Source organism: Falco naumanni, chromosome 13, assembly GCF_017639655.2.
Source record: "Falco naumanni isolate bFalNau1 chromosome 13, bFalNau1.pat, whole genome shotgun sequence".
In the NCBI taxonomy this organism is placed as follows: domain Eukaryota; kingdom Metazoa; phylum Chordata; class Aves; order Falconiformes; family Falconidae; genus Falco; species Falco naumanni.
Genome location: NC_054066.1, coordinates 28,203,647 through 28,216,508, shown reverse-complemented (window position 1 = coordinate 28,216,508; position 12,862 = coordinate 28,203,647). Strand labels below are relative to the sequence as shown.

At 37.1% G+C, this 12,862-nt stretch overlaps 1 protein-coding gene across 1 annotated transcript in view; it reads left to right on the top strand.

The window, feature by feature from the left end:
• The window catches only part of RSRC1 (arginine and serine rich coiled-coil 1), a 170,195-nt gene that overhangs the window by 3,396 nt on the left and 153,937 nt on the right, over positions 1 to 12,862 (top strand). Inside the window, exons 2-3 of the mRNA XM_040613202.1 lie at positions 4,121 to 4,315; positions 6,786 to 6,911. Of these exons, the coding sequence (XP_040469136.1) occupies positions 4,128 to 4,315; positions 6,786 to 6,911 (314 nt within the window). The 5' untranslated portion in view covers positions 4,121 to 4,127. The remainder of the gene's footprint in view (positions 1 to 4,120; positions 4,316 to 6,785; positions 6,912 to 12,862) is intronic.

Genomic DNA, 12,862 nt, shown 5'->3' with positions numbered 1-12,862 from the left:
GTGATGGGCAGGAGTCTGTGTTCCCATGAGCTCCTGAGATGTAACCCAGGTTCTAGGTTCATCTGAAATCGTTAATTTGCTGCTGGTGCTTGTTAAGGCACTTTTCCTTCCTCCTCCTCCTAGTATTGCTCTCTAGTCAGGATAAAAGCCTCCTGAGTCTTGCCAGGCATTGGAAGCTATATCTTCCACAGTGCCTGCACATAAAGAGGGGTTGGTAGAAGCATGTCTCCTATTGCCAATACCTATGGCTTAATGCTTCTGCCTAAGCTGTAAGGGTAAAGAGCCCTGAAAATGGGACACCCCATAGCTATAAGGCCAAACAGTGCTTACATCACTGTTAACTCTCTGGCACAAGGCTTTGTGGTGGATCTGTAGCCTTTGTATGGAAACAGGTAGGAAAACCCCATGAGATTCAGCACATGATACTGTGGAATGGCTCTCATTTTTTTTTCGGTTTGTCTTTTCTTCCTTCCCTCGTTGTTTTGCTAAATAAGGTTCTCTGAGTGATCTTAGTTTTCCTCTGCAATCTGTAGGTGCTATTTTACAGTCCTGTGTGTGGAAATCTTGTATGGACTGCTGCTGACTCACCAGAACAACTCTTCCATCCATCAGGCTTCTGCTGGTGTGATCAATCAGTGCTGGCAATCCCTTTTCCCAGGTCTCTTCAGGGATATGGAGGGAGTAGGCAGTAGTTAGGAAGAATACTGACCTGTTACAGGTCTTGATGGTTGACTGCTCTCAAGTGCTGTGTTTATATGAGGTGTCCTTGCAGGAAAATGTGTGTCATGTACTGAAGGGATGGTCTTAAAGACCCCAGTGAAAGGTAGTGCCTGTCAAAGTTGTCTGTCGCCTGTGTACTTCCAAGGTATCCTTGTAGGAGAGGGCTACTAGGACTCAGCTGCAAAAATTGTTCCAGGATCAACAGTCTGTTTCTGGCAACCTCTTTTCCAGTGGAAACTCTACAACGGGCAGGGCATCAGTCGCCCATGTGCCCTTGTCCTGTAGCTCTTGTCCAGTAAACCCAGTGCTCTTGGAGCTCCTGAGGCTCAAGTACGTGCACATATGCTGTAGGGCTTGCCCTGTAATACAGAAGGGCCATGGCATGCAGTTCTTCTTTGGTCCTGAAGACACAAAATTGTGATTTACATAGTATGTTTCACTAGTTTTGTGTGCTGCTTGATCCAGTTAAATGTGCAAATGGGGAAGAAAGCTGATGGCAAAAAAAAAAAAAGGAAGTAAAACAACAGGTGATATATACATTGAAGTGTAGTGTTCTGGCTCATAATGATATCCACATCAAGTGGCAAGTATCTCAGCAGAAAAGTTTTTTCTGCTCTTTGTTTCTCTCGTCTTTTTTGTTAATCTTGCTGTCATGAGCTGTGGTCTGTCAGCTTTTAACTTTAAAATCTGTGCATTGTAGTTTCATCTTTCTGGGCAGTTCTACTTAACGTTAAGTTTGAGATTCAGGTTCATGTTCATTTGAAGATTGTTCTATCAGTATATATTTGAAGACCCTTATTTTACTTGTTCAATAACTGTTATACCTTGGAGCTCTGTAAATCTTTTATTACAACGGAGGGGAAAAAATAAAATGACTGCACAAGATGGTGTGTTGATATAAATTGGCATTCCTCTGCAGAATTGTAAATTAAAGTCGTAGTTCCTTGAATCAGGTAAAATAGTCTGTAAAGTACTGCCTCTCTCTTTCAGAATCTCTTTGGAATAACTTTAATAAGATGGCAGAAATAACTTCATTTTAAAAAAAATAATCTCTTGCATAGCAGTTCATCCTCCTAAAATTTTGCTGGTTTAGGTGCATGGAGATTTGCTGTTTTAAGTTGAATATTTAAAAAATGCTTTGTTTAGATTGTAGGCTGAAGGACCAGTTCTACAGTGCTGAAAATGGGAACTACTGAGAAGTGAAGTAAATATATAGAGGGATTTACTGCAGCAAAGCTTAGTAATGGCTAATTTGTAGGCACTCCTGGCTGCAGGAGTGGAACTGATCGCTCAGAGTTGCCTGCCGAAGAGCTGTCTGCAATCCACAGAGATTTGGCTACATAGGAATGAGTTTACGTAGCTACTGTTTTGATTGTGGCAGTGAGTGAACTCTAGTGAACATCAAGGAAAGTCCAGATACTTAAGGGACTGTCTTGTATTTTGCATTAAACAACTGTTGGGTAAAATACGGAAACTCTCCTTGAAGTAGATGCCAGGTCCAAGAACTTGGCACGTTCCAGGAAGATGGCCCTTTGGCTCTTGGCTGGCGCTTGCTGCAGCGTCCTTGCCTGTGCTCCAGGACTCTGGCAGTCCTTGGGACGAGCTTCAGCAGCGTGGAAGGAACACGTCTCAGTTTGACAAGCAAACCTGCCTCTCTGACATAGTCTTCAAATTGTGTCAAAGACAGCGTTGTCTGTATATTTATTGTACTTTGAATGTAGCTACCTGAAAGGCTCCCTTGGGGAAGTTGGTCATGGCGCATGGACTTTGCAAGTCCCACACCTGCCTGGGAGCTTAGATACAGGGCTGTAGCCAGTATGATTGCGTGCAAAACAGCTTGAGCTGCCTTGGGAACTTGAGGATGAAAAAGTAAGTTTAAGATACTTTTTCTATGGAACTAAACGCCTGTTGTTGTTTTTTTACTCTCAATAGTGTATTTTGACTGAAAGGCCTTGCGTAATCAAGACTTGTATTTGCGTGTAAACATTTTGTGAATTTAAGCATAAACGTACTTGATGGTGAATTTATCTCCTGTTTTCAGTCTCTACCCTGGACATTAGGATCAGCTGCCTAGGTGATAAAAGGTGTGAGGAAGGGCAAAAGTTTGTATGCAGAAAATGAACCAAGTTCAACCTGTTTATGCTAGAAACGCAAGGACCTGGAATATTTCAGTGTGGGTTAAAGACAGGTGATATTGTGGGAAAACCTATCCGTGATATAAAATATATCTGTGATCTAGCTGTTGATAGGAATGTTAAAGGATTACGACTACTTGTTTTCCCAGTGCAGAAGTAGGTAGGGAGCCTTGAAATAACTTTGTTGCTGGGAAGAGGGGTTGTTACTAACCGTTAGCTGAAGAGTGTGAGAAGAGAGGTGTTGAAGTCTTGGGTGGATGGGGCTGTTACTGCTGGGACATAAAAATAGTTTTAAAACTTTATGCACTTCTTACAGCCTGGGTAGTCAAGAAATACAGCAATTCTTTAATTGTGAAGCAAGGAAACTGATCTCTTGGGAGTTGCAAATGAAGATGATATTCTTTGCAACAATTAATAAATGGTGGGGTTCCCCAAACCCATGTTTGGTGTTTTTCTTTTTTTTCTCTCAAATCTGTTATCAAAGTCTGTAAACTTTGTCCAAGTAAGCACAGTGGCAATCAAGAAACATTTCTGGAATTTAGTATTTATAGGTCTGATTTTATAATAAAGGTCTAAACTGAGAACCAAACTCTAGCTTAAATTAATATAAAAATAATTTCCTTGAATTTTCTTGACAATTTTAATTATGACAAATAGGACAAAGATGTACATTATTTTAATTGCACAACCTAAAAATGTGCAAAGTGAGTCACATCAGTAGCTGATAGTCTGCATTCTATTGATTGTGTAAGTATTATGGATCTTAATTTATAATTGTAAATTTGACATGGTAAAGATGCTGTACTAGTAATTGCATAGCATCTTTAAAGTGAAATACCAGATGTTATAAGTATCTTATATGTTACTTCCCACATTTCTGAAAAAATTAACATCTAAGGCAAAAATAAAAATGAAAATGTGTTCTGATGTAGAAATTACTTCATCAGTGCATTTATCTATTTAAATGGTTGTGAAAATTTGCAACAAATAGTTGATACCATAATAAATTATTTCAACTTTCCTGACAGTGTAAATGTCAAGGTACTTGGTAACGTGAATTTGCTGATGTCTTGTGTTAAAATCTTGATTTTTATTTTTGCATGAAAACAAAATTTTCTATCCACCTGATGACTTTCCAAATGGTATAGATATGTTTGTTTATATACGAGCAGACACTATGTATTTTATTATGTGTATATATATATATAACAGCATAATGTAGATCTGGGACTTCCTTACAGTTTAGAATTTTTGTTTTTACATAGTTTAAAAATGGGACGTCGTTCCTCGGACACAGAAGAAGAAAACAGAAGCAGAAGGAAAAAGAAACACCGCAGGCGTTCATCTTCAAGTAGCTCCTCAGACAGCAGAACATACAGCCGTAAAAAGTCTGGAAGGAAGTCAAGGTCAAGGTCACGGTCTCGAGATCTCCAGTCTCGTTCACATTCTTATGAGAAAAGGTGCATTTGTAGTAATTTACTGTTTGTTGCAGTTGTTTGCAGATAGAGCTCTTCCATATTATGGCAGAAAGCTATAAGTGTTTGAATCCAGTGGGTAGTCAATTCTAGGTTGGAATTTTATAGCAAAGTTTGCTCTGAATTTTGGAAGATGGGGCAATATTTTCACTTGCATTTAAAGGAAAAAACCCAAAACTACACCACCACCAAAAAACCCAAACCACTTTTCCTCCTCCGTGAATACAAAACCAGTGTATGTGCAGATCCAAAGGTACCTTCCTTATTAAAACAGACAAAACCCATCCAATTAAGCTCACTTTTTCTTGCTCCTCCTCCTAAAGATATTCCAAATTTGTTGTTTTTGGAAGTATAATAGTTCATACGTTGTTACCTGTTTGTGAAGTAGTTTCATTCCACTAGTTATAGACTATTCTTCGTTACTTTTTTTCTGTTGTAATAAACCAAGTGGGTCTTTCCAGAACACAAGATTGACTTTCTCAATTGAAAGGCTTAGGGTCATATTTTTTTTTTTTTCCTTGACCTAACACTCCTTCACCAGAGGCCTCTTTCGGTACCTGACCGTTTTAGATCAGGTACGCTATCTTGGTTGTCTCTGCCTGACTTGCAGTGATCCTGGAGTCAGACTGAACAGGTGGTGGTTTGTTTATTAGTAAGCGGAGCTGGAAAATACTCATGTGTAGCTGCCTTGTAAATATATTAGAAACTGCTCCTGACAACCCTTTCTTTAGTTGGCAGAAGAGTGTGTCAGCAAGGGGCAAGTTGGCTGGTTGTGGGGGGTTTCTTATTTGTTTACTTCCATCCCCCCTTTCTTCTGTTCCTTCTTAGCATCTACATACAGCCCTTAGGGGACACAACAAGATAACATGGGCTTCGATGCCAACAATATGCTGATGACATGCAGCTTTATGAATCTCTTTAGTCCAGTGCAGGCATGGCTATCTCACAGATAAAAACAGAGCTTGAAGGGAGATTAGGGTCTGGACGAAGCCCAGTTGACTTATATTGAATCCAGAAAAGACGAAAGTGTCTGCTTTTAGGATCTGGCTGGCACCTTTGCTTTGCCCTTAGTTTAGGGCATTTGCTCCTGGCAGTTAAGTCACTGTTACATGCTGAGGTCCTGCTGGATTTATCCCTGACCCTTAAGAATCAAAAGCAGCAGCCTCTGAGATTACTGTTCTTCATCTTTGTTTAGCAGGAACATTGCATTCCTTTTTCAGATGAAGACCTGTTCTTTAGTAGTTAACCTATATATATCTTTTTCCAGTTTGGACTACTGCAGTGCTACTTGTACATAGTGCAGCACCTTTCCCTTATGCTGGGTAAGCACGTATCACGTTGGCTGCATCCCTGAATTACAGAAGTGTTTCTGTGTGGTGTTACATTTTAATATGAATCAAACATAATAAAGGCCAAAAATATGGAGCTTCTCGTAAGGATTGGAATTGATATTTAGTTAGCTGTTAGGCAGATAGAGATAGAGAGGAAATCTTAAGATTAAGACTTAAGGAGGGAAGGTATCCCTCCCCCCAGTTTTGGGATTAGTTGGTTTAATTTATGTATTTAGTGCCTATTCATTCACCTTTCTCCTTTGTGTATAAAAATCTATTTTTTGCCTAAATGAAACTGGAAGGTTGGGTGGGAAAGGAAGAGGAAGATACCTTTCTGGCTCCTGACTGAACTCAGGAGAAAACTTCCAAGCTCAAATGGAATAAATTAACACTGATTATTGGATTACTAATAGTACTAAAAAAGAAAAGGGGGGGGGTGGGGCAAGGATCTGTCAGCATTGGAGCAGAACAAAGATTGTGTGTTACAAACACTGAGATAAGAAATCTGTAAGGTTATATATACACACCTGAAATATTTTTAGGTCTGTGTACTTTAAATACGTTTTAATGTCTACATTTTAATATCTACATTTTATGTGGGTACATAGTACGACTAGAAATAATTGTATAGAGTAGCAATGCAGAAGTTAGCATGTTATGAATTTCATTTTTTAGTGCTGGAATTGTAGTCCTCTATCCCATATGGTGTAAATCCTGCTGAGAATGTAGGTTTTAAATGTTTCTTCAACCTTAGATTTGGCTAAGAGGCAGAGAGTTCCAACGAGCAGGTCATGGGACTAAACACCATTGAGAACTGGGCTGTGTTCCTGGCTTTGCCCTTGAGGTGTTGCATGATGCTAGGCAAATTGGTTAACTTCTGTTTCTCTGTCTACCCTTTTTCTGTCCTGGGATTTATATTTTGGAATATAAGCTGTTTAAGATGGACATTGCCCACATGTATGTGAATTATTTATTACAGTGTAATAGTGGTATTTGAAGCTTCTACAGCATAATAAAAATAAAGACAGGTTTGTATGTCCCCTTTAGAGTAAAGTGTTAGGGGTTTTGTTTGTTTTTGGGTTTTTTAGAAGCAGTAGTGTACTAATAGTATGGTTTTGTTCTAGACGCAGACACAGATCGAGTAGTAGTTCTTCGTATGGTTCCAGAAGAAAACGCAGTCGTAGCCGATCAAGGGGCAGAGGCAAATCCTACAAGTCTCAAAGATCGAGATCAAAAAGTAGGACAAGAAGGTAAGACTATTTTCTAGGAAAAATAATTATTATTTCTAACATAAAAACCATTACTTTAAAATCTCCATGTAGTTACTGAATTTGTAATATACTAGAAATAATGGTTGCAAGTGATTGTCTAAACAATGCCATTTGAAACTCTTCCTAATCTCAGTGCAGTGCTTTTGATGTACTGAATGTTTAAATTACACTGGTGGAGCAGTTGGGTTTGAAGATAAGTTAGATATTTTGCGTTTGACCAAGTGCAAAAAATGTTAATAAAGTCACCTTGGTTTAACTGTAATTGTCTGAAAACTTGTGAAGTTTTTTTGATTACTGATTTCCATAACTCCCATGCATAACATTGGCTCCCTGAAGATCAGGCTAAACTGTTATTTTCTTCTCTCATCTGTATTTCCCTCGGAAAGAGATGAGTATTTAGTTATGCAAATTTTTCTTAATATTTAAAGATATCTATGGTGCTGAAAGTTTTCATAAACTTTAGATTGTGACAGATTAATATTTTCAATAATAAACATAATTTAAATATTTAAATCTTAATCAGATGTTGCAAATTGTATTATAAAACCTGCTTCATGCTTTTGTAATTAAAAGAAGCTCAATTCTGGTGCGTGTGTATTTTTCAATTGAAAAGTTTAAATAAAGTGTATCCCTAGGTATCGGAATTACTGTTAGCATTTTCTGTTGAATTTAAATTAATTGAGTACATCAGGCAGATCAAAGCTTGTATGGTACGTGTTTAAGATCTTCAGCCAGGTAATTTTGTGTACCTGCACTAAGAATTTAGTAAAACATGTTATTTTCGTAGACCAAATCAGTAGAGCTGTTGCCTCTCAATGTTGAAAAATTGTTGTTGAAAGATGTGAATGTTTCAGTTTCTCTTATTTGTATTGTCTCATGACTTATTCACAGCTGTTCATTATAATAGTTGCCTGGACACTTATTGCTATAGTGTCTTTGTAGTAGCAATTTGGTTATTTAAACTGTCTGATCTCTCCGTGAGTATACTTGCCATCTGAGCTGTAGACTCCTGATAAGCTGCTGCGCTGTGTGTAGAAATACTCCTGTAAATACCTACTGTTTTGCTAGCAAAATCAGTTTAAAAACAATAGAATATCAAAAGAATAAGGTGAAAATGAAGGTGTTTTTCAGTGTGTCAGTTACTCAGCATTAAGAAATATGTAACTTGATTTAAAGACCTGGTTTTTATTGTAACAAGTATAAATTGCAGATCTCATTAGACATAGTCTAATTGTCATTTTTACCAAGGGGTTTACTGGTGTTAATTGTCATTACAATATATGGAAATTATGCACCTAAAAACTTCAAAACCATGACCAATGTTTGTTTCAATTTGTGCTGCAAAATGCTGTGTCTAAAATATTTTATGTATAAAAGATACGAGCTTTTCAGCACTATAGCTATGAAGGTATAGCTGCATGTCGCTTTAAATTATGTTACTATTCACAGGCATGGTTCTTCAGGGAAAATATTTAGAAATAACATCCTAAAATGTAACAGAATAGGTTTTTAGCATGTTAAAAGCATAAACCTAAACCCAACAGGATGGACTGAATCGTTTACTGTAATTTTTTCTAAGTCTGCTCTCTGCTGTAATGTTACATGGCGAAGCCATCGATTAGTCATATTTCTGGAGAAGAGTTAAACAGGTTGCTGAAAGCTGCTTCTGGAGGCCTGTGTTTTCCCTGTTAGCTTGGAGGTGGTTGCAGCAATGCCACATAGCTCCTTTCTTTGCTATCTCAGAATCTCTCGTGCACTCGATCGAAGGTATGAGCAGCTTTCCTAAGAGGACTGAGTATGTTATGCTTCTTAAGGCTGGGAAAGAGATTGTGGGAGAAGAGGGAATATGATGGAGAGGTATAAAAAGAAAATAAAAATGAATAGTGTGAGAAGATGATTTAAGGAATGAGTGTTTCCCGTCTCCTCCAGTGTAAGACCTGGGCAGCAGGCACGAAGTGAGGTCAGCTGGTGGCAGATCCTGGTCTAACAAAAGGAGGTGGTTCTTGCGTATCACATAATTAAGCTGTGGAAGCCCTTGCTGTTGGAGGTTGTGGGTAACAGAAGTTGAAATTAATTAAAAAAGCAGTCAGACAAGAAAAATCCGTTCAGCACTGTTAAATGTAAAGAGACAATATTTGTCTTAGGAAACGTATGTATTTGTAGCGCTGAAGGGGAATTTTCATAAGAATTTGGCATCTGTAATTCATTAATTTTTTTGCTTGGGGTGCGGCAGCTTATTTTCATATGACTTCTAAAGGTAAGTGCTGAAGAAAACACATATGTAAACTAGCTAATAAAATGATCAGAAGTAATTGGACAGCCACCTTGTATTAGTGTAGTAAAGAGTGTGTTGTTACCCACTGAAGTATTCTTGTTAATCTCCAACTTCTGAATTGCCAGTGGCAGGGAGTAAAATTTACTGACGCACCTGAAAAGCAGCAATATGAGATACAGCAGTAAAGTGATGATAATCTCTGCACTACTCGTATGTGGACCATTACAGTTGTACCTTCCCAGTACCACCTTTAGGACTTGAGCAACTGTGATTTCTTGCCCCTCTGCCCCAAGGGAATGGGACTGGCATGAGAAAACTAGTTTGATATTGGAAGTTAACATCTGGTATCTTTAAATCACTGGATTTGTTTTTGGTGTAAGTCATGCAGATGGCACGAATTCTGTATTTTTTTTATAGTGTCTTTTCTCCCCACAGTCCCCCATCAGATTAAGATACGTTGTTTTTCAAGGTGGTGAAAATGTTGGTAAAAGTATATGTGACTGCAATGTAATTTTTTTAATACTTCTTTAACATAGGTGTTTTATTTCGATGAATGATTTGCAGATCTCACACCATGTAAAATACTGAAATACAAGTTTTAATTTGAAAAGTTAGATTTTCATAATGACATGTTCTAAAAATACTTTGAGTAGGTATTGCTTGTAAGCTAAAGCAATTCTTTTTTTAAAAAACTTTATTTTGGAAGATAAGAAAACTTGTGCATATTATAACTATTTTATTTTAGATGCATTTTTTTAGAGTCAAAAAAGTGGGGCTTCCTAGTAATACTATAAATTTAAAGCTGTCCTACAGCAAGATAGTACAATGCAAATACGACTTAATAAGATCACAAACTGAATTTCAGCAAAACAACCAAGATTTACATTAAATTAGGAATTTTAAAACCGATTTAGTTTGTTTTACTGAGCATTTGCTTAATAACATTTCGCCTTCTTGCAATCTTTTTAAAGACAATAATTCGTCTGTGAAATGCAGGCACATCCTCAGTAGAAAAATTGAAAGCAACAGCTCACTTTCTGAAACCACACATATAGTGATATAAAGAAATATTTCAGCTCTACGAAATTTAATAAATCATCCCATTTCCTAATTTGATCATATTAGATGCTGATGTGGAAGAAGCATTTCAAATACCATCTCATTAATATACATCAGTCTGGGGAATAGAATGGAATACTTATGCAGAGATGTCACAGTTACTGTTTCTTAGTTTACTAAGTGGAACAGGTTGATGTGATACTGGGTGCTATTTGTCAATGTCTTGCTAAAATGGTTTGGGTCGAGTTATGGAGTCCAGAAAGACGGCGGCTGATAAATCAAAAGTGGATTGAGTGGACAGGAGGCAGTGATTGATACTGTGACAGGATATGAAGAAAGGAATCTTGATACAAGCATGCATGATATTGAATATGAGAAGGAAAATGGCCCTGGAGTATGGATATTATTCAAGGAAATGAGAATAATAATATCTTGAAATTATTGCTGGGTGAAGATTAGGATAGTTCTTATTAGAATATTATGCTTCTCTGGAATGGAGAAACTCGGATTTCATATAATTTCTATGTGGATAGAGTCTTGTTAATATTTTTAGATGTTTCGCTTCAATTGTTCTGCAAGTTAATTGTATATGGAAATACTTCCTCTGCATCAGAACATGTAACGCAAATCTTTTAATTCATGTAGCTTTAAATAGAAGTAACCAAAATATGTTAACCTTTATTCCTTGATTTCATACAATTCTGTGATTATAGAGTGTTTCACTATAATTGCCTTTAAATATGCAAGTTTGTTTTTATTGTCTGCCAAGTGTTTTTTGGCTTTTTCTTTGTTAAACTGAAAACTGCTGCCTTGAAATATCTTTAAGACAGTTCAACTTAGACTGACACAATAACAGCTAGTACATCCATCTATACATATCAAAGGAGAGAAAATATTGTGTGTAAAGTGATCCTGTTTGTGGAATTGATGCCTTTGGACTGTCAGTGAAGGAAGCATTTGATTAGTGTGGTTTTTTTACCCCAGTTTGTGTGTGTGTGGGGGGGGGTACATGGATACATCTTATTTCTTTATCATTCTTCCAGTCTAATTGATTTAATATTGAAATGCCGTATTATTGCAGTCCAGTGGCAGCATGACCTACTTCTTATGGGTGCCTTTGGAATAGACTTGTTTTTTGGTATGAAAAAGCAGCTTGTTGACTGAAGTTGCCATTATCCTAGCAATGTAAACGAGAATTAGCTTACATTCTACTCTCATAGCTTGCCAGAATTCTTTGTCTTTAGCACTTACAATTTGTAATATTTAAAAATAGTTCTGTAGTCATGCAGAGAAGTGCAATGTGAAAGGGGTCGTGAAATAAATAATAGTAAACCCCCACTAATTTCTTTAAAATAGGACTGTGTTGGTATACATACTGAATAGGCAGGTTCACAGATTTAGTGATCTCTAAAGGCAGTGTAATTTGCATTACCTGGTTCATGATAGAGTGATGATGGAATTATAAGAAAAGAATTCCCCACCACCCCTTTCTAGATGAATTTTCAACGCTGCTGCTTCAAACACAAATACAACACTAGACAACGCTTACCCTGAAGTTGGAGGTTCTTGCCATTGGGTTTGATCTGTTCTCAAAAAAGGTCATAGCTTCATTCAGACATTTATTCATGGGTGGGGAAAGCTGTAAATCCTTGCTATGTATTAGTTGTTTACCTGTGTTCTTTATAGCATGCAACTGTATAGGGAAGATCTTAAGGTTTTTGTGGGTTTCAGTTTTTAGTACTGGCAAGGGTCAATCATCTTTTGCCCGAGGGTTGGTTTTTTTTTGGTCTTTGAGAATTTTCTTTTTTAGTATCTTCTTAACAATACAACCATTGCTAGGAAATATTTTGGTGAAGAGTTGGTATTGCACAGTCAAATGTTGTTTGTAATACTGTCTATATCTTTGAAAAGTCTTATCACTGAATGCTTTTGTATTTGCATTACTTGAAATGGTGAATAGGAATGGTTTGATCTTCAGATAGTCTCTTTTTTTCATGCATCATATTATTTTACTGTGGTAGTATTAATGTGTTAGAGTCTTTCCAAATAAACACCCTGGCCTGTCAGATCTTACAGCTGATAGCAAGTGTTGGATCAAGACACAATCTGTACTAACTTGTGTTCAAAACTTCCTTTTAGTTACAGGCTGTATCTGGCCATTCTGATTAGCCCACACTAATGGATTGCTTCTAATAGATTACAATGTAGAGTTTTAATTATAAAGAATTTCAGGAAGAATTTTTTTGAACAGCATTGGCCTGAAAAGAAAATAAAGGCTCTTAGGAGAGAGGAAGATAAAAGGGATGCACGTTTTGAGGTAGACATTAATGTTAGCAGCAATATCTAGTAGAAGAGTTAATGGCAGAAAAACAAAGAACAAAATTGTGAGTGGCCTTGCAAATTAGACTGAGAGTTTATGGGGGAACAGGAGGAGGTAGAGGAGAGAGTAATTTAAAAAAAAAAAAAAAAAAAAAAGAGGGGAAAAGGAGAATGGAATGGCTCAAGTAATGAGCAAAGATCATCACACAAATAAGATGAATTACAGTTGTATGGTCTTAGAAGACTGATTTTTTTTTTCTAAGAATGTTGTGAAGAA